The sequence below is a fragment of the Rhopilema esculentum genome, chromosome 3 (genome assembly GCF_057945365.1).
Source record: "Rhopilema esculentum isolate cy_ngs chromosome 3, ASM5794536v1, whole genome shotgun sequence".
NCBI lineage: Eukaryota > Metazoa > Cnidaria > Scyphozoa > Rhizostomeae > Rhizostomatidae > Rhopilema > Rhopilema esculentum.
This window is the reverse complement of record NC_142817.1, coordinates 4,377,386-4,396,011: the sequence shown is the minus strand read 5'-3', so window position 1 is coordinate 4,396,011 and position 18,626 is coordinate 4,377,386. Positions and strand designations below refer to the sequence as shown.

At 36.5% G+C, this 18,626-nt stretch overlaps 1 protein-coding gene across 1 annotated transcript; it reads right to left on the bottom strand.

Annotated features, from left to right (window-relative positions):
* Positions 1-675: 675 nt before the first annotated feature.
* On the bottom strand, positions 676-17,507 carry LOC135692698 (DNA replication licensing factor mcm2). Its single transcript, XM_065210947.2, has 20 exons — positions 17,368-17,507; positions 15,256-15,473; positions 14,918-15,090; positions 14,520-14,614; positions 13,738-13,912; positions 13,180-13,289; positions 12,421-12,530; positions 11,852-12,059; positions 11,284-11,418; positions 10,470-10,661; positions 9,719-9,812; positions 9,033-9,283; positions 8,612-8,701; positions 8,183-8,257; positions 7,858-7,932; positions 5,539-5,628; positions 3,027-3,179; positions 2,303-2,485; positions 1,554-1,709; positions 676-1,050 (listed from the first exon to the last, which is right to left on the bottom strand). Exons 1-20 carry the CDS (start codon positions 17,371-17,373, stop codon positions 940-942), a joined length of 2,700 nt encoding a protein of 899 aa, XP_065067019.2. The 5' UTR covers positions 17,374-17,507; the 3' UTR covers positions 676-939.
* Positions 17,508-18,626: the final 1,119 nt, after the last annotated feature.

Sequence of the window (18,626 nt, the reverse complement as noted above, 5' to 3'; positions counted from 1 at the left end):
TCTTAGATAAAAAAGTGGCAGAAAGGATGACTGATTAGCGGGTAGCACTGGCTACAATAAAACAAACACTTGTATGAATGCTTTTGTACCGGATATTTCCTGTATAAGTATGGATTTTCCTAGGGCGTGTCTGCTTTAGGTTTTTCCATTCTTGTGGAATGCCTAAAATCTTACACCATTTTATAGGAAGACAGATGACTTGGAATAACACGGTACATTTATTTGATAAACTTATTCTCTAAATCACATTGGGAATCCTTCTAGCCACTTTAAAAGATACAAATCAATCACTATATCAAGGGTGTCACCATCACCAATAAAGAACTTCAGCGGATTGATGCATGCTTCATATAGAAATAATTTTCACACGGCGATCCCAACCTGTCTTCTAAGAGACTGTTGATCCTAAGAAATAACATTACTAGCATAGAGTTGTCGGGGATTGATAAAGAAAAAGGCGCTTAAGTTGTATAGGACCAAGAGGGTATTTGAAAGAGAAAAGAGCATTGTCATAAAGTTGGTGAAATTCACTGGCGCATCCGCAAATATGTATTCTTAATAGCATGAGCTTTACGTTATAGATTGACGTTATTGAAAATAAGCAAAATTTTTGCATTTTTGGAGAAATGGCAAATTTTTTCCGGACAGTGGTAAGACGAAAGAATCTAAAAAGAATCGCCTCTCTTTTCGATCTACAAATAATACAAAATGCTTTATTCTCCATTCCGTCCATACATCCTGATGACAAAACAACAAAAGTCATCTAGTTATTTACAATAGTTGTCAGGCCTCGGGTGCCAACATACTTAGTCAGATATCTTGCATCTAAGGTTTATAATATACATCCCAGAGGCACATGACACAGTATCCTCATATCCTTATATGGCAAATCATTGGTCTCTTTTTGATCTTGTAAAAACTCCACGAGCAACTTTGTCTTTACATGGTTTGTACGATTGCTTTCCTTTTCTTGTCATAAACAAATCTGTTATTTTGAAACAACTCGCTTTCGTAAAATGTTGACAGGCTATGTATGTTGATTTGTCGGGCCTAGAAACAGAAACCAACTGCTTAAAAACAGTAAACAAACAAGCTTGTATTTTAAAATATTTTCATCATGGAGGCATGCCTTAAATCATCAGACGATAAACAGTAGAGTCGGAGGACTTTTCCAAGGTCGGATTAGACCATCCCTCTCTCCATGTTAAACAGTATTGCTTGGCTGGAAGTGAGCATGATGTTAAAGACCATCGACAAATACAAAATTGTCTTGAGCGATCTGCCAATCAACAGTTGGCCAATCAATGAGCGTGTTACCACTCAGATCAATGAGCGTGTCAGCCACATGTAGAGTTTGGGGATCAAAACATTACTTAGCAAGGGCCTAAGACAAGTGAATAAAATAATAATTCGTATACACAAGAAGTGGAAGGAAAAGTGGGCTTATGACATGATCGATATAGGGATAAAAGAGGTTTTGAGATTCCAATAAGCAGCATGAAGCTCTGCACTTTTAGGAAACAAAAATCTTAAAAATGATAGGCAGGCCTTACCCGATCAGAAAATTCTTCTTCCTGAATCTCAATAATTTCCGGTTCGCTTCTGTATCTGCTTCTGTAAAACATGATCTGATCACGGACCAGCTGTTTCAAGATGAAGAGTAGTAACTCATTGTTGTCCCTTCTGAATGCCAGATACTGTGAGAAGGACTGAAAATAAACAAGACAGAGATCGTAAAGCCATCATCAATAAGTACAAAAGAATTCCAAGATATGAAATCTATATTGAGGTAATTTTATCTGATAAAAGAGAGAACATTATTTCCGAATTATACTTCTATACATGAAGAAAAAGGGGATAAAAGAAAACGGAATTGGTAAATTGTTGTTTTGAACTTTATGGAAGGGAAACTTGAATATACTCCTTCTTTGGGAGGGGAGAGCATATTAAAGGAGGGCTTTCCACGCTGGGCAAGATGGGGTCTTTGTTACCTGGGCTAGAGGGGTGCATTGATAACTTAGCTATAGGGGGGCCTGCTATATGGGCAAGAGAACGGCTTTGTTACCTGGGCTAGAAGGAGTCTTTTCAACCTATGAAAGAGGGGGGGGGGGTTTGCTACCTGGGTTAGAGGGGCGCATTGTTACCTTGGCTATAGGGGGGCCTGCTACCTGGGCAAGGGAACGGCTTTGTTACCTGGGCTTGATAGAGGGGGGATTTGCTACCTAGGCCTAAGGGGACTTTGTTACTTGGGCTAGAATAAGGTACTCCTACTTGAGCTAGACAGTGTCTGGTTGTAGCATACCTTTCTCATGTTCCTCATGACCGAATACTTCTGGGTATCAATGAAGCTCTCAAGCATAACTCGTATTGCCATGTTGACGTCATCCTCTCTGACATACTCTCTTAAATGCATCTTGGCATGAGCTTCTGCCATCCTGATCATTGACTCAATGTGCCTGACTGTAATTGGTATACTGCCTGTAATCTGAAGAAAATTGAATTTAAAATAGAGTTCGGCAAATATGGTTGCATTTAAGAAAACGGGCCACTGCCAAATACGTGTAACAAAGCGTTATAAGATAAAAACGTGGCCTCTACCTTCCCTGCTCCTACACCAAAACCTTTTATGAATGCTTTTAGCAGGGATCAAGTGTTTTATCACTTAGAAATTCTGTTTATTATTTGGGAATTATTTACTGATTATTACTTAATTATTTTATGAGCATTACCTGGCATCTCTGACTGTTGATATATCATTTTCTATTTACTTTTCGACTTTTTCATATCTACATCTTGAACATTTTCAAACTTTTGTTTGAATTATTCTTTGACTACCTTCTTCCAGCATTAAACATTCTGATTGGTGAACAAGCATTTTTGAAAAAAATCTATGGCAGCGACATCTCAGATCCTTAGCAACTATCCGAGGCGGTCAAGAATGCAATGTCTCCGTGCATATCTTTGCAAGGCAAAATTAAGAGCTGAAAAATCCATTTAGCCTCAAGTGTTGAATATTAACAACCTACCATGGATTCTCTGCGAAGATCAGCAAACATGCTAGCAACCTTTTCTTGGTCCATGTGATGAAGTTTTGGGTGAATCTTGTCTCTTGCATAGATAATGTACTTTTTGAGGAGATCTTGGGGAATAAGCTCGACTGAAGAAGGCAAGGTAGAGGTCTAAAAAGAAGCAAAATGGAAAGACTGTTGTAGAGTCGTTGCTAAACTATCAAATATGAAATATGTAGGAATCCTTTGTAGCTGATGTTTCTGCTTTATTCATGGAAGTCAAGATCGCTAGCACACTGTCTACTAAATGTAACTGGCATACTGTCGTTCATCTATAAAATGAACATTGATTTCAGCAGAATATTAAACAGACTGGAAACATAAGCTTGTATTAATGTAATTTATTGATCTTTTGAGATGCCTGCTAAAAGTGTCAAACTGTGTGAAGAAATTTCTGTTCGAGGTCTCTAGGTCTTCATGACTTTTATTTATTATTCGTATGTAGCCTGATCTTGGGCTGTGGTCATGCCTCAAACAAATAAAATTAGAGGCAGATAATTCAGTGCAAGCAACAATACCTGTGCAGAGGTATACAAGCATACCAAATGCTTATTACTTACTGAAAAGATTGTCCTGAAGATGTTTATGCCATACTGGCAAATAATTGAATCTTTATATAAAAACTATCTACGGGACAATATTCAATCGTCGTTTTAGAGAGCCGACGTTGTCTAGAAGATATCTGGATTTTACGAGGATTAACAGCATCAGACTGCTGTTTATTGCAACTTGTTATTAGGCCACTCCCTTTACATATACTCCAGCAGTTTGCCAAGGCGTGAGTAGTCACAGATATTTTGCTATCAGCTGTCAAGAACGAAAAATCAGTTACAAAAAACAAAGTCTATCGTGTATTTCTCTGTTGTTCCTAGTGGCAAACATGCATTTCTCTGCAGTATTTCGCTTTGATTACTGACAAAGGCATTCGTTGAAACGTTTTCAGAAAGTGAAAATCTTCTGTATTTTATCGATTGCATTTAAAGTCTAGAATATCATTGGTGACAAAAGAGGTTTCAACGCTCTTTCTACACAGAGTTTTGTTTGTTTGAAGAAGCCAGAAACATGTAAACTATTTTTAATTACTTAAATTATTAGCGTTTATGGAGTTGAATTCTGATAAAAACGACGGAAGTATTATTAATAAAAATATTTCCAATCACATAGGAAGCTTCTGTTTGTTTCAAAGAAAAGAGAGGATTATATATATGCAATTTCCTGTTAATAACTCTGTTTCTGTGATGCGACACATTAAGCTGCAGGATCATTAACAAAACAGATGTCGCTTTGCGTTATAAGCTCGATATAAATTATTTGACGAGCATTGAGATGCAATGAAGGACAGCAGGCCAAAGATAGATAAATGTCGAAATATTTAACTCCACAGCCTTGGGAAAATTGCAGCAATATATCTTTAAAATGCTAATGCAAGCAAGGTTGTGGCAAGACGTAAGGTTATGGGACAATGATGGACGACAAATACTGTGCTAAGAGCCCAGACTAGTTGCAGGTTTTAACAATCACTTAAGTCCAAGGCAGTTTCCCTTTCCTGTGATTTTCATATGCAACTGTTTAATGTCCCCCAAATACATTCTATCGATTAAAACCTGAAGCAAAGCCCAATACCAAAAGTCTTCTAAAATCCTGATGCTGGTACTCAAATGATTTTGTTTGGAAGCCGGATGGCCTTGACTCGTGTGTCTACACAGCGTCCACTGTTTGGAAAGGGCGTGTCAATTTTTTGAATTCTATCACGGATTGTCTCCTATAGGACCATATGCCTGCGGGTAAAGGAGGTTCGATCCTTTATTTGCTTAAAAGCATTGCACGAATATTAGACGAAGAACACAGCCTTGAACAAAACCCAAACATTGAAAAAGCGATACTAAGATTTTGCGTCAGATGAACAAGGTACCTAGAAATAACAATAGGATAAACGAACTTCAGTTCGGTTGGCTATTCGCTTTGTTTCGATCTTGGTCAACAAACTGTTTTATTCCATTGGAAGGTCGTATTGCCTCTAATAATGTCAAATACTTCCCAGCATTTGAACCTTTGAAGCTCAATAGAACTGCAGTGAAGGCAACAATTTTCGGCTTACAGGATATTATAAACAAGATGAAAATAATCTTATCGGATAAGGCTACTTTAAAGCATAAGGATCCCGCGGTTAATAAAGTTTTAAGAAAAGATTGGGAAGAAAAATTAGCAAATGTGTTTAATTGTACCATCATCCATTGGGCAAAGGGGCGTGCAATGCCAACCTTCTAAGGAGGTAAGGACATCGTTGGAAGTGAACAATGGGCACCATTTCTCAGAACTATTGAAGGCCAGAATTCCACATTGTTCTACTGGGGAGCTTCTAAAGATACAATATTTTGGGGCGTTCCCTGATACGTAGAACTTTTCTCTGGTAAAGTCCTACACTTGTTATAAGTCGCTGTTAAACAAGTATAACCCATTTTGTACTCACTATTATTTCATCTTCATCTGTAGCTTCTTCATCACGGTTCGGATGGTGCTTCACATGGCTGTTTACAACGAATCTCGCCAGCATTTCATCCTGAATACAAATCAAAACAGCACGGTCATTTTACAAAGAGACAAACAAAAAAACTAAAGTTTACTCAAAAGTGTACGGTAATACAAATACCCAAAAAACAAGAATCTCTTTTAATTATTGGGGGAAACAAGTAATGCATTGCTATAGATTCGAAATTTGCTTTTCATGTGACCTGAAAATATTCTTTGAAAATTCTTAAGTTTGTGACTTTCTTCATTTGTGACCCATTAGAGCCAATTGTGATTTTAGAGTCTGCAGATTTTTCACAGTTTATTGCCAAAAAGTGAAAGCTAAAAATGCACAGAACGCAGGCTGAAGGCCCATGATTTAAAATTTCGGCTAAAACAGCAGGTTCACAAGAATCTTCCATTAATGAATTAAAAGGGGTCTCTAATTAATGAAGTGCCTAAAGTTTTCCTTGAAATTACATTAGTGGGATGATTAAAGGTATGAAAACAAGCACACAAGAACGAATAGATGCATTGGAAATGTTTATGTTACTACTAAACATGGCTGTGTTTGGTTGTCATTTAGTTGTCTAGACACTGACTGAAATTGAAACCATAGACAGAATTTGTGTGGGAGTTGCGAAATTGAAACTTGAATCCAATGTACACTTAACAATGGTTGGCTACACTTGAGTATGTTGAGATGACTTGCAAAAATTTGTTTAGGTTCTCTTGAAACCAGTAATCTCCTTAGGGTCCTCATCAAAGCCGTTTTTATTTGAATAACCTGGAAGATGGTTGACACTAAGTCTGTAAAAAATCGACATTTGTTCAGAGCAGAACAGTATGTTTGAAGAAGAATCTTCATCATTCTATTCACGGATTTAAAAACTGGAACAAAAATAAGATTATAACATGTATATGACAGAATCAATATATGAACGGTATAATGGACTAACGTCAAAGGACAGCAAAGCTTATTGTCAATTTTTCATCAGCTTTCATTAATATATGCTTATGATTATATGAAATTCCCAATGAACAGATTCTTTCCGTCACTGACAAGCTTTCAAGCTCTCTTTTTTTAATTCTTTAGTCTCGTTACTTTTTCGCTGCATTTTCTGAATTACTTTTAAGTCTATTCAATGGTTACGTTCTGACTTTTCTTTGAATGTAGTTTGTCCCATGCAAACATAACTTTCTATTTTGCTGTTTGGCATTCACGCTGCAGATATATACGCTTAATCACAGACGCATAAAGCATTTCATAAGTGGGGGGAGGCTTGGGGTTAGCGTGAGTACCTAGAAGGGGACTCTTCTGTACCCTGCAAATAGGTACTCCATCTCTGTTTCTGAAATGCTGGGGTTATGCATATTTAAACAAAAATTAGGCGTAAATAGGTACTTTACCGCTGTTTCTGAAAAAAGAAGGAGACACGTGTATGCCGCTTTAGACGCCTATGTTTTTAAGTGTATAGTGAGTAGAGGGTTATGCTGTTGGGACTCTTTTCCTATAGCCCTTCCAAAACTTAGCAGATCTTAGCAGTCAATGGGAATTAAAACAAAAACAGAAAACTTTAAAAAGGCTTGAATAGTAATGGGCACTTAAAGACTGAATTAAATCAAATTTCTTCGTCACGAGGTGTGTTTTGAATAGCCCAAAAAGATTTCAACTTCAAAATTAAATTTTAAATTTTATTAAGAGCTTGCGGTCTTCAACATAAGGATGAAATCAGGACAAGGGCGGTTCAATTTGAACGACCCCACTGTGAACTTTTTTCCTTTTTTCTTATTATGCAGTCTGAATGCAACAATGGGCACAGGGTCTTAATTATCTGAAGTTATATGAAATTCTTGGATTTATGGACAGACCATTTTGCATCTTGTAAATTTGTAGTTTTGATATATTGGAATACATATGGATGGCAAATGGAAATGAACACAGCTTTGTTTCCCAAAAAATGGTTTTGGGATTCTATCAATTAAGGACAAATGCGTGCTATTTTCGGGCAACCATGTGGCACAAAGCCCCTTGCGACAAGATGCCTGTCATTTCTTGAAAGAGATTTAAGGTACCATTAGCATATATAGAAATCGATTATTATCGAGTGCAAAATGGCTTCAAAAGGAAACCCCAAAATTACGAAGTCATCGAGAGTAAATTACTAAGTCAAAAAATGACTAGATTTTATATAATATAAGTCTAGCCTTATAATCATGAGGCTAACGAGACAAAAAAGTGTTTTAAAATCAATAGTCAAGCAATTCACAAAAGCAATACCTGAACAGAATCTATTGTGTCCCTAACGACACAGAGGATGTCGAATCTTGAAAGAATTGGTTCTGAAAGGTCGACCTAAAAACGGAACAAGCGTCTTGTTTAACTACCAACTACAGAATATAAGTGGTCTGGAGAAACACTGAAAAAAATGACAAACATTACCTATTATGTCCTTTTCATTTTTGCAATTAACGAAAGAAACTACAATCATCAGACAGACAATGAAAAGCCTCAAGAACTTTATCACAAATACCAAACAGAATTTTTCTCCGTCATTGTAACAAAGAGGGCAAAGTCTAAAATACTGAAGACATGAAGTACTTACATTTTCTGCAAATGTGAGAGATGGATCATATCTGCCACCAATTGGATTAGCAGCTGCAATGATGCTACAACGTGCCTGCAACAACGATACAAGCATTGTATAAAGGGTTGCTTAAATGTCGCACAAACACATTTGAAGAAGATTTGGGGTGACGCTTTTTTAAATAGCATGCTTTGGGAACCTGTGCTATACAAGTGATTAAATTGCATCTGTAAACTTCTATTCTTTGATATATTAGAGTCATTTGTGACAGACATGAAGCTGAATGGCCTAATGTTAAATGATCAAGAATTTTGTAATGAGGTTCACGGAACTGCTAGAGATTTTGGTATATATAGACTTTGATATTTTCAATGTTTCGATCTATTTTTTGTATAAAGTATGAAGATCAAGCAAAGTTATTTCACCAATAAATGGCTGATATCAAACCTGAAGAGATGTAACGATACCAGCTTTGGAAATAGAGATGCTTTGCTGTTCCATGGCTTCGTGGATACTGGTCCTGTCTGCGTCATTCATCTGGATAAATTAAGACCAAAGCTTTAAGGTTACATGATAAATTGCAATATACAGTAAAGAAATGAACAAGAGCATACCACGGCTACTGAGACTGATATGAAAAAGACAGTTTCTAAAACCTTCTACAAAGCTAGTATTATTGAACTATGAGCAACAAGATTGTAAAGCTTTGTATCAATACTGATGCAGTCTCTCTTTGAATCGCAGGCCTAGGAGACTATTTAAGTATCTAGAAATATTCTATGCTTCGAAAATAAGGAGAGGTGTTGTAAAGGTAGATGGAAACAATTTCCGAATAAATGGAAAAAAGTGCTTGAAATTCTTCACAAACCTTGTCGAATTCATCGATTAAGCAAACCCCCCGATCAGCAAGCACCAAAGCACCGGCTTCCAATGTCCATTCTCTCGTTACAGGGTGTCTTTGAACGTAAGCTGTTAACCCTACGGCACTTGCGCCTTGTCCCGTTGTAAACACCGGTCGCTGCGCAGTCTTTTCGATGTACTTGAGAAATTGCGACTTCGCAGTTCCAGGGTCTCCACAAGCAAGTACGTTAATGTCCCCTCTTAATTTGTGTTTTCCGCCTAGAAAAGTGCGTTTTTAGGAAATGAGGTAATGTATTAAATGTGTCAAAACTGCATGAGACAAAATGTTATCACTTGTTAAGGCCGAGTGAGTTGTCTTAAATAGATGATCAAAATAAAACAAAAATCCAACAGTTTTAAATACTTTAGGACTTCTTCGTAGCATTCTGTCCCAGGTCAAGAATCCCATTTTATGACAGCTTTACAGATGTTAATCTTTGCACATTTTATTTGAAGTGCTCAAAATTTAAAGGAGATAAAGAAAGAGAAGACATGCAGGAGCTTGATCTGACGATTGAAGTCATAAGGGACCGTGAACAATGAAGAAGAATCATTCAGGTGGCCCAACCTGATTTACCAGGAAAAGGACTAGGGCAACGAAGAAGTGAAGAAGTTAAAGCAGGAGCAAAATATATTCAACAGCATGTCCTATACCTGGATCCTTTGCAACGCCTCCAAATAAGCACAAAGCAAGTGCTCTTTTAATGTCATCGTGACCATATATAGACGGTGCCATGCTTGCAACAATCTAAAAATGGAAAATCCATTATCGAAGATTGAAAAGCGCTATTGACAAAAATCTTTTATGATTATGATTATGATTATGCCTTCAATATCTGCTGGTCCTACAAAAATTCCGTTATTTCTACATAAACAAACTTAAAAAATGGCATGAAACATGTATTCAGAAAAAGGTATCGTTACTGTAAATTTTACTTAATGGTTTTTGCTTGAAAAACAAAGAAAAAAACAACCAAGCTGACCTAAAATTTTACAAAATCTTGAAAGTAAATGCTGCAAATATTTCTTTGGCTTATTTTTGCAAGCATTCGCTCGAATAAGAACCACTTTCGAATGCCCCCCCCCCCCACTTTTCGTCTCCAAACACATTCAAAAATCTATTCAATAATAAAAATTCATTTATATTGTCCATTATTAGAGGATTAATGATCTCTATTAAAGAGTTACTTTTAGAAAAGTTTAGATGGAGCTGATTTTCCAAACGCCTAGCGTTTTTCCCTGTATGAAATCAGAGGAAACTTTCGAAACTAATTACTGCCCCCTTTAAATAAGTGCCTCCATCAAATGAGCACATAGTTTCAGTTGATCCGTTATATGGGGGCATAGCTGCATTTAAACAGCTAAGCTTTAAATTTTATAATTGTGACTAAATAAGTGAACATACCCTTTCACTGACATTTTCGTCTTTTGAAAGCTTCATTATATCCCGTACATCTTCGTCAGTTAAATTTGAGACAGCCATTTTGTCATCTTGTTTTGTAATATAATTCGATTCGATCACAGTGGCAAAAACTGGAAAACCATTTGATGTGTTTAAAGAGCCGTCGTAATTGTTTCTGTATATACCTGTCACTTCCTATAAACGCAATATAAAGTTCTTACGTCAAAGCCTTGACAACACAACAACGGCATTAACAACATCGTTAAAAATATAGAGAGAGCAGTTCGTTATTTTATCACAAAAACCTGTTATTAGGAATCTTTTCGGCGTTTTTTCAGGACGAGCTCCGTGTTTTGTCTGTGATTGCCTGACTTCTTTAACCCTTTTAGAGACCCCTTTCATATACTCAAAAGCTTTGTCTATGTTCCAAGGGGCTTATTTTGTTTCTAGGGGCTTTCTACCGTTTTTCAGTGGTACTCTCAACTAATCTCAAGTCACAGTCGACGCAGGTTGAAAAAACATATGGAGGGGAAAGAGAAGTTGGGTTGCAGGAAGTAGCTTTTAAATCTCAAATAAAACGCAACAGTTGTTGAATTATAAAAATTTCGAAAAAAAATATCAGGGGCCGTAGATATGATCCTTGAAGAGCCCCAGATATACAGACAACTTATAGCAGCATCACCCGTTTTTTTATCTCTTATTGCTGGAAAGGACATTGACAATAAACGGAAAATAAGGACATCACACTCTTCGAAGATCATCAGGCATTCCATATACACAAGACCCTAATTAGGCTCGATGTTTTTTGAAAACTTACGATTTCGTCTCCTGGTTTACATGAATCAACCAGATCTGACAGCATAATGACATCTTTTGCTCTGGGTAGTCGACCTGCAGCAACTTTGCTTGGGCTTTCCTGGATCTTTATCTTTTGATAATTCTGGTATACCGTCTACAAATAACAAGGTCACCAAACGATTAGCAAAATCTATATACAAGATTTATTTACACAAAAATACAAACTCGCAAACGCTGGGTAGGCAATGGATCATTTTGTTTCAAAATGCCACACATGACATGCCTAACTCAATTTGGCTAAATATCAATTTAATAGCAGTTGAAAAAGTTGTGGCCTCAACAAAAAAAGACTGAATGCTTTGGGTGTATTACTTGATTCAAAATTTTGGATCAGTCAAGAACAAGCAAGAGACTAGATGTGGTTTAGGACAGGTCACTTTCTATCGCTGTTGTAGCCGAATCACTGACCTTTTTCACTGATCTGTAATGTGATCACAAGAACTCAGTAAAACATTATGCAAAGCAAATCGACAATGGTTGTAAACAAAAAACACAAAAATTCGTTTTTCCTGCACTGATTTACTTACCTCCTCCATGTTGATTTCAAATGGGCCACGTGACTGGCATTCAGGGCATGAACCTGGCTTCACTTCTATATTTTGTCCTTGGAAGAAAGGCCCGAGAATGAAGTTGCATTTTGAGCAATCATACTTGACCATACTGAGCTGTGGAAGAATTCCGGTACTGCTTACAACGACACCATTTGTTCTGATGAGCTGGTTCAGATGAAGCTGCCTAAATTTGAGAAAACATTGAAAAACTCATTATATACAGGCTGTAAATAAATGTTCCTTCCCTTGAACAAACGCCTCCTCAAGCGCTTGGCAATTCTATAAGGACCTACCACAGAAACGTAGTCCCCCTCTAGGCCTCACATAAATGATTTTGGGAGAGAGAAAGATTAATGTACCCACATAAATTCACTGTTTGTCTACTAAATGGATATAGGAAACTAAGTGTACGTAACAGAAACAGAGGGGGGGGGGCTGGGTGCAGACAAAATAATAGATGAATTTTAGAAATTCTTTGCAAGAAAACTTCTGGATCAAAAAGGCAAAGCTTTAGGACTTATCATAAGTACATGGCAAAGGCATACCTGAGGGATCTGAGCTCTTCCATCAGTGGTAATTCTGAGATGCGTACATGGATTTCTTTTGCTATTCGATCATACATTGAAAACATTGATAATACAACTTCCTTAGCAGCCTACAAAAATGATGTGAAGAAATGAAAATTGTAGTTAAAATAGAATTAATAAATAGGTCAAGAGGGTTTGTTTTGAAAAAAAACTAAAGAATTCATTTTTTTCCCAATCATAACTAAAGTGAAACAGATCAATTTTCAAGAATATGTTTGTCACAATTTATGGCATTGTTATAAACATAAAAATAAACAAAAGGGTGGGTAAACTTTTATGAGATATAATGTATGAGAATAAGGCAACAAATAAAATCATGTGTACAAAAGGGAAGACTTTACAGATCTCAATCTACCCTCACTGTTTTGGCTAAAATGGAGATTGTTTCTTTCAAGGTACCTTTAGACCTTTTTTCAGAAAAATTTTGACTTTAAGATGACCATTTGATCATAAGGCCTGTGTTCATAATGATTGACAAGAGATGAGAATACACTCTCAAACGATTGCAGAGCTTGCCCATTAAATTCAAAGCAGAATATTATGCTTAGCTGATGTTTTTTAAAGGGATAAAGTATTCAGATGGAATATGAATACATCACCAAGATTTCAGTATTATGTTTTGAAATTAGGTGAAATGGATATTTTCCAGGTATTCTCTTGTATATTCTCTTGTCACCAATTATTTGTCTATCTTTCTGAAAGGTAGAATTTTCTCACCTCATCAAAAATTTTCAGCATTTCTGCGGGTGCCTCAGGCAGGAAGAAAGCAAGGACTTGATGTTCATTTGCAAGAATATTGTAGTCAATAACCAAGCTCTGTTTGTTTGCTAAAATCAAATGAGGGACGAGTATTACTCAATTGTGTCATCATAAGCAAATATATGATTTGCAAAACACACATGAAGAGTTTCAGCCAAGAATATCAGAAAATATCAGAGAAACACAAATTCAATATATAAGAAACAATATACACATTTGTTAATGGTACGGCCTAAATAAGTTTCAGAAGTTTCTAAGCCTTGATTCATGTTTTGTTTTTGCTACCTAGCATCCAAAGTTTTTTTAGAGCACTGAGAAGCTGTGCTTATTGTGCAGTGTCCTGGTCTTTCCTCTATGCCTGGAATAACATAGAGCTGACAACTCTCCTCACTCTTAGATGATAGTTTAATCATGCCAAGGACTTGAACCATGTGCCCACTGATCGTCAGTCATTGAGCTATCCTTGCACAAAATACAATGACATTTCTTGCATTCATGAATAAGTCTTACTCTTACCTTGACACATTTGCTGTATTTTCTCCCTGTAAACACTTTTCCCTTGTTCATCAACAAAAGTCTTAAGAAACTGTTTAAATCTGTTTTTTATCTCTAGTCTTGGTGCAGCCAAGGACACCCACTCTCTTACAGAATGACCTTTCATATCCTCCAGGTTTTCAATACTCTCAATCATCTACAACAAATCATGATTAATTACCAAAAATGCTCCATTAAATAATAAATGGTTCTTATAAGCATTTGGGTTGAAACCCGATAAATCTAATCATGATTCCAAGATTTTACATGTGATTTATACATAAGCACCTAAGGTAGAAATCATGTGCCTTACCAATTTAGATAAACCAACTAACAATCAAAGAATTATCTAACAACCATAATTACAATAATTACAAAAAATTAACAATGAAAAACAAATAGTGACCAACATCATTAAGGTTGATAATAGGTTTATAGTGGTGGCTGAATTAGCAGGTCTAGTGTGCATTGTGGTGGATGCTGCAATGACTACCCTGCACACTCAGTGAAGGGGGACAGTATGTGTATGGCATTGCTTTGGGACATCAAAAGCATTTCAAAGTTGGAACAAGTAATAAGGAGTTCTAAGGGCATGTTTGTAAAAGGGTTCTAAGGGGTTCTAAAGAGGGTAATTTTTATAATAAAGGCATTTTACCAAGACATAGGGGATGTGTCCCTGGTGTTTGCCAGTTCATGCACCCTTGCTAAAGCTAGTTCATTGAAATTTCCATCATTAACATAAACATTGATTTGATGAAACCAACCTCATCGTCATCACCATAATCTCTTTCTGCTGCTCTTTCTGCCAATCTTTTTTTCCTTGCTGCTGAAGGTTCCAAGTCATCATCTTCATCATCATCTATGGTTCATATTCATTTATTACAGATTGTTGTCAAACAATGTGAAGCAGGAACCTTTTTTAATATCAAAATCAAGATTTGAGCAAATAACTTTGACTAATTTAGCTAAGCAGTTATGATATTTATGCACAGAAATCTTAACACAAAAACACTTAAAATTGGAAATAAAGAAATCTGGAATGAAAGCCAGAAAAAATTCCTATGATCACCATTATGTAAGCAAAGATATTATTTCCTACCATAAATTGTTGAATTTGAGTGAATAAAATTTCTTCAATATAAAATTCATTCAGTGGTCCTACCATAAAGAAGGCCTCTTCTCATTCTTCCAGACACCATTCCTTCATCTCTGTCACGTTTTCTCATAGTCCTTTCAGCTTCTGCCCTTGCACCAGGACTTAATTCTTCCAAATCTTCTTCCTCAACATCTCGATCTACCTCATAAACATCAAGCTCTGGAATTGCACGGTAATCTCTGCAAATTTTAAATACAAAGAGTAAGCAAATATAGCTTCAGTTTGTAATTCACTTTCAAAGCCTGATGAATAGAGAAAAAAGCTACATTGGAGATGCCAATGGGAGCATGACAGGCATGGCTACCCATTGAACTTAACAAATAACAATATAGTAGTCCTTTAACCTTTCCATAGCATCTCCAAACAACTCTTCACCATCTTCACCCTCATCTTCTACTTGCACATCATTGCCTAAAATGATGTCAGTCTCATCTTCAAAAGGTGCAAGATCTGCTCTTGTAGGACTGGATGTCACTAGACCTTCGGTTCTTGGGCTTTCTGGGGCATTACGATCACTGCCTCTCGGAGGACTACTTGGAATCCCAGCACTTGATGAGCTTTCCTGTCAAAAGATTATTGAGTAATTTAGATGTACTTCAAAACATCAAGATGTCATTGAGAAGAAGAAAGAGTTTTTAGCTTCCCTTAATGCTTGGTTAGATTCAGATAGCATTAGATGTTTGACAAAATTTGACTTTCCTTTATATATGGCATCTAAAGAAGCATATCCATTCTTTTTGTGAAATATGCTCCCAGCCTTAAAATAAGCCACCATTGGCTGAGATACTGAATTAATTAACATACTAACAAGCCTAAAATAAAACAAGAAAACTTGTCCAGGCAATATTTTTGGCTGCTTCTAGGTAAGTCACTACCTTTGTATGAGACCTGCCCCCTCTAATAAGCCAACACCTCAAAATAGGTTTTTGCCAAAAAAGCCCGCAGGAAATAATTTGCAATTTGGGTACCTCCATAGAACAACAACTGGCCTCTAAGGTTACACACTACTCTGTATTTGTTTCACTCTGTTTTCGTTTATGAAAACAATGTCCATTCCAGCAATCCGTTTTTATCCAAATACGCTGTGAATACGATGAAGTTCACACTAATCCAATAAAAACGCTGTTGGTGGCCTCATTTTTGGAAAGAGGTGATCACGAATCCTCAACAAATTGGCGTCATTATAAATGAAATTTAATAAAAGTAAATCCTGAAAAACTTTGTTGTAACAGCTACCATTGTGAATTCTCAATTTCGAAATTTTGGAGATTTGGTGTGCTACAAAGCACGTAATTTGTTGCCGATGTTAGCGTATTCAAATGTCTCCGTTTTGGTGTTCACACCGAAAACAGAGCGTATTCAATACCCACCGTATTCGAAAGTATCTGTTTTCATTTGGGTTTTCAAATGACTTCGTTTTCATAGCAGAGTAGTGTGAGCGCAAGGCAAAAACGGTTCAGTTTGAATCCGTTTTCATTTGAAAACAGAGTAGTGTGAACTAAGTGCTCTTATTTGTGCTCTCGTTTAGTCTCCTAATGTCAACAGCCATCTAAGGACCTTTTGGTAAAGTCCTAAAAAATTGTTTGTATAAAATTTCTTACTTCAGAATCAGATTAAAAATCTGAATTTTACTTTACATTAAGTTTTTATGAGGTTAGTGCTTGTGTTGTTGATTTTATGACAGCAATAAGTTAAACAATTTTTATTTAGGTTTCAACTATGAACAGCAAGTGAAAGTGTAAATTTTAACCAGCAACAACTTTTGGGGTCGAATTTGTTATAAGTTTTCAATATACAATACAACCACAAACTGTATGACAGTTTATCAAGACTAAACCATGATGGTTAATATTCTAATCATTTATAATAATAATTTCTAAAAGAAGCTCAAAAATGTGTTAGATTGAAGTCTGGAGTAACTTCAAAAATGTGGCCATAAATTGAATTGATGTCTAATGCATACATAAAACAATTTTTTGAAAATTTATTAGATTTAAATCTAATTAACATCATCAAGGATCCCATTATTCAAATGTTTAATAAGGGTAAACTTCAGTATAGTTCTCCAATTGCATTAATCTAAAATCATGTTATATTTTTTAAATTATCAAAGTTACAAAGGTTCCCCTTTTGAAGAAACCTCGTTGATTAGAAAAACTTTGTTTTCTAAAGGTGTAAACAATTTAAGGCCTTCTTTAATGCTTTTACTCTAAGCTAAAACAGTTAATTATACTTACTTTACCTCCTGCATAAAACCTGAAAGTTAAGGCTTTTAGGGCACTACTTCATTTGGACGTTCATGGTATCACAAGAGTGGAAAAACAACAACTCCATGATAGACAGGCCTGGCTCAGTCACCCGTATCTTAGGAACAGGAACAAACGAATTAGAACTCGAATATCATTTTTTCACAGTACTTATAAAACTTTAATTCAAAATTTTGCTCATATACTCACCGCCATAATTGTAATATCTTCTTGTTGGCAAGAAGTATTTCGCTTCAAAGATTTAGTCTGTACCGAGTTTGAGCAGTCTGATCAGCTCCCAAGACACTGTCCATGTGACTTTTCCCGCGCTTTGAGAATACTACCTCGTCTTGGGGACGCGTCTTGTTCAAAATGTTTTAGAAAACTAGGCACCTTTGTAGATCAAAGGTTAATGGGGGCCTATTATAGGGGTACAAAAGCCGTTAAACCGTGCAAAAAACAGCCAAAAGTCTCAATCCGCACTAAAAAGCGCAAAAAAGCAGTTGCGATGGCAAAAAGCCAACTACTTGCTCAAGAGAAATGAGAAACATTGCTAGAAATACATATATGCCTGTTGCGGTCCAGTTTCAGTTTCAGTTTCTTCATTTTAAAACTCCACTACATAAAATATGAATTAGGTAACAACACAATTTTAATAATAAATAAAAAGGGCAGATTTCTGCAAGACGGAACAGCACAAACCCCTGCCGATTATCCCACATTCTTAAAACCCGTAAGCCGTTGCCAATTTTGCGCCAAAAACGCATCTTGTGCAAAAGCCCCAATCCCCCGCACGTAGAAATAGGGTTTAGGCCGTGAAGCCTAAGACCTTTAATAGGCCCCCGTTTTTGTAGCAAATTTAATGACGACATGTTTCCGATAATTGACAGCGCCCGTCGACAGTTTATCTGGCAGTTTCAAGTTTGAGGAACATAAAAATGAAAACCACTATTGTGTAGACAGAAGGAGTTCGTGTTCACCCTTTTTGGATTCTATTGGCTTTTAGCAGGGCCGTCAAGAACCAGCTAGGGCCCAGGAGTGGTTTGCAAAACTGGTCTCCCATAGAAAATGTTCTTTTACCACGTCCTTCAGTCTCCCTTGGCATTAGGGAAACGCCTTTTTTAGGTACAATACACCAAATTAACTCACTCACGGCCTCGTTTTGGAAGCTACTCCAAATTTCATTGAACGACTTTCTTAGCTCAGGTTCCGACCAGATACAATTTTTTTATATTGTTTGCGCTTGTATTTTAGAATTTGCGGAGAAATGAAGTTTGAAAACCTGTAAGGGATTTGACCGCAGACATCATTTCGGGTGAAACTTTACCCCCTCGCCAATCACAGTCAAATCTCTTACCAAACTTTTATCTTTATGTCGTCATAAAATCGACATCGGGTGCAAAAACTTAATGAAAGCTTCCAAGTAGTCAACAATTCTTGCTCCTAATCCGAATCTGGGGTCAAAAATT

Coding starts and splice junctions, on each gene's coding strand:
- LOC135692698 (XM_065210947.2), bottom strand. Junction 5,629..7,857: donor ACACAATAGATTCTGTTCAG/GTATTGCTTTTG, acceptor ATTTGTATTCAG/GATGAAATGCTGGCGAGATT. Junction 1,710..2,302: donor TCATGAGGAACATGAGAAAG/GTATGCTACAAC, acceptor GTTTATTTTCAG/TCCTTCTCACAGTATCTGGC.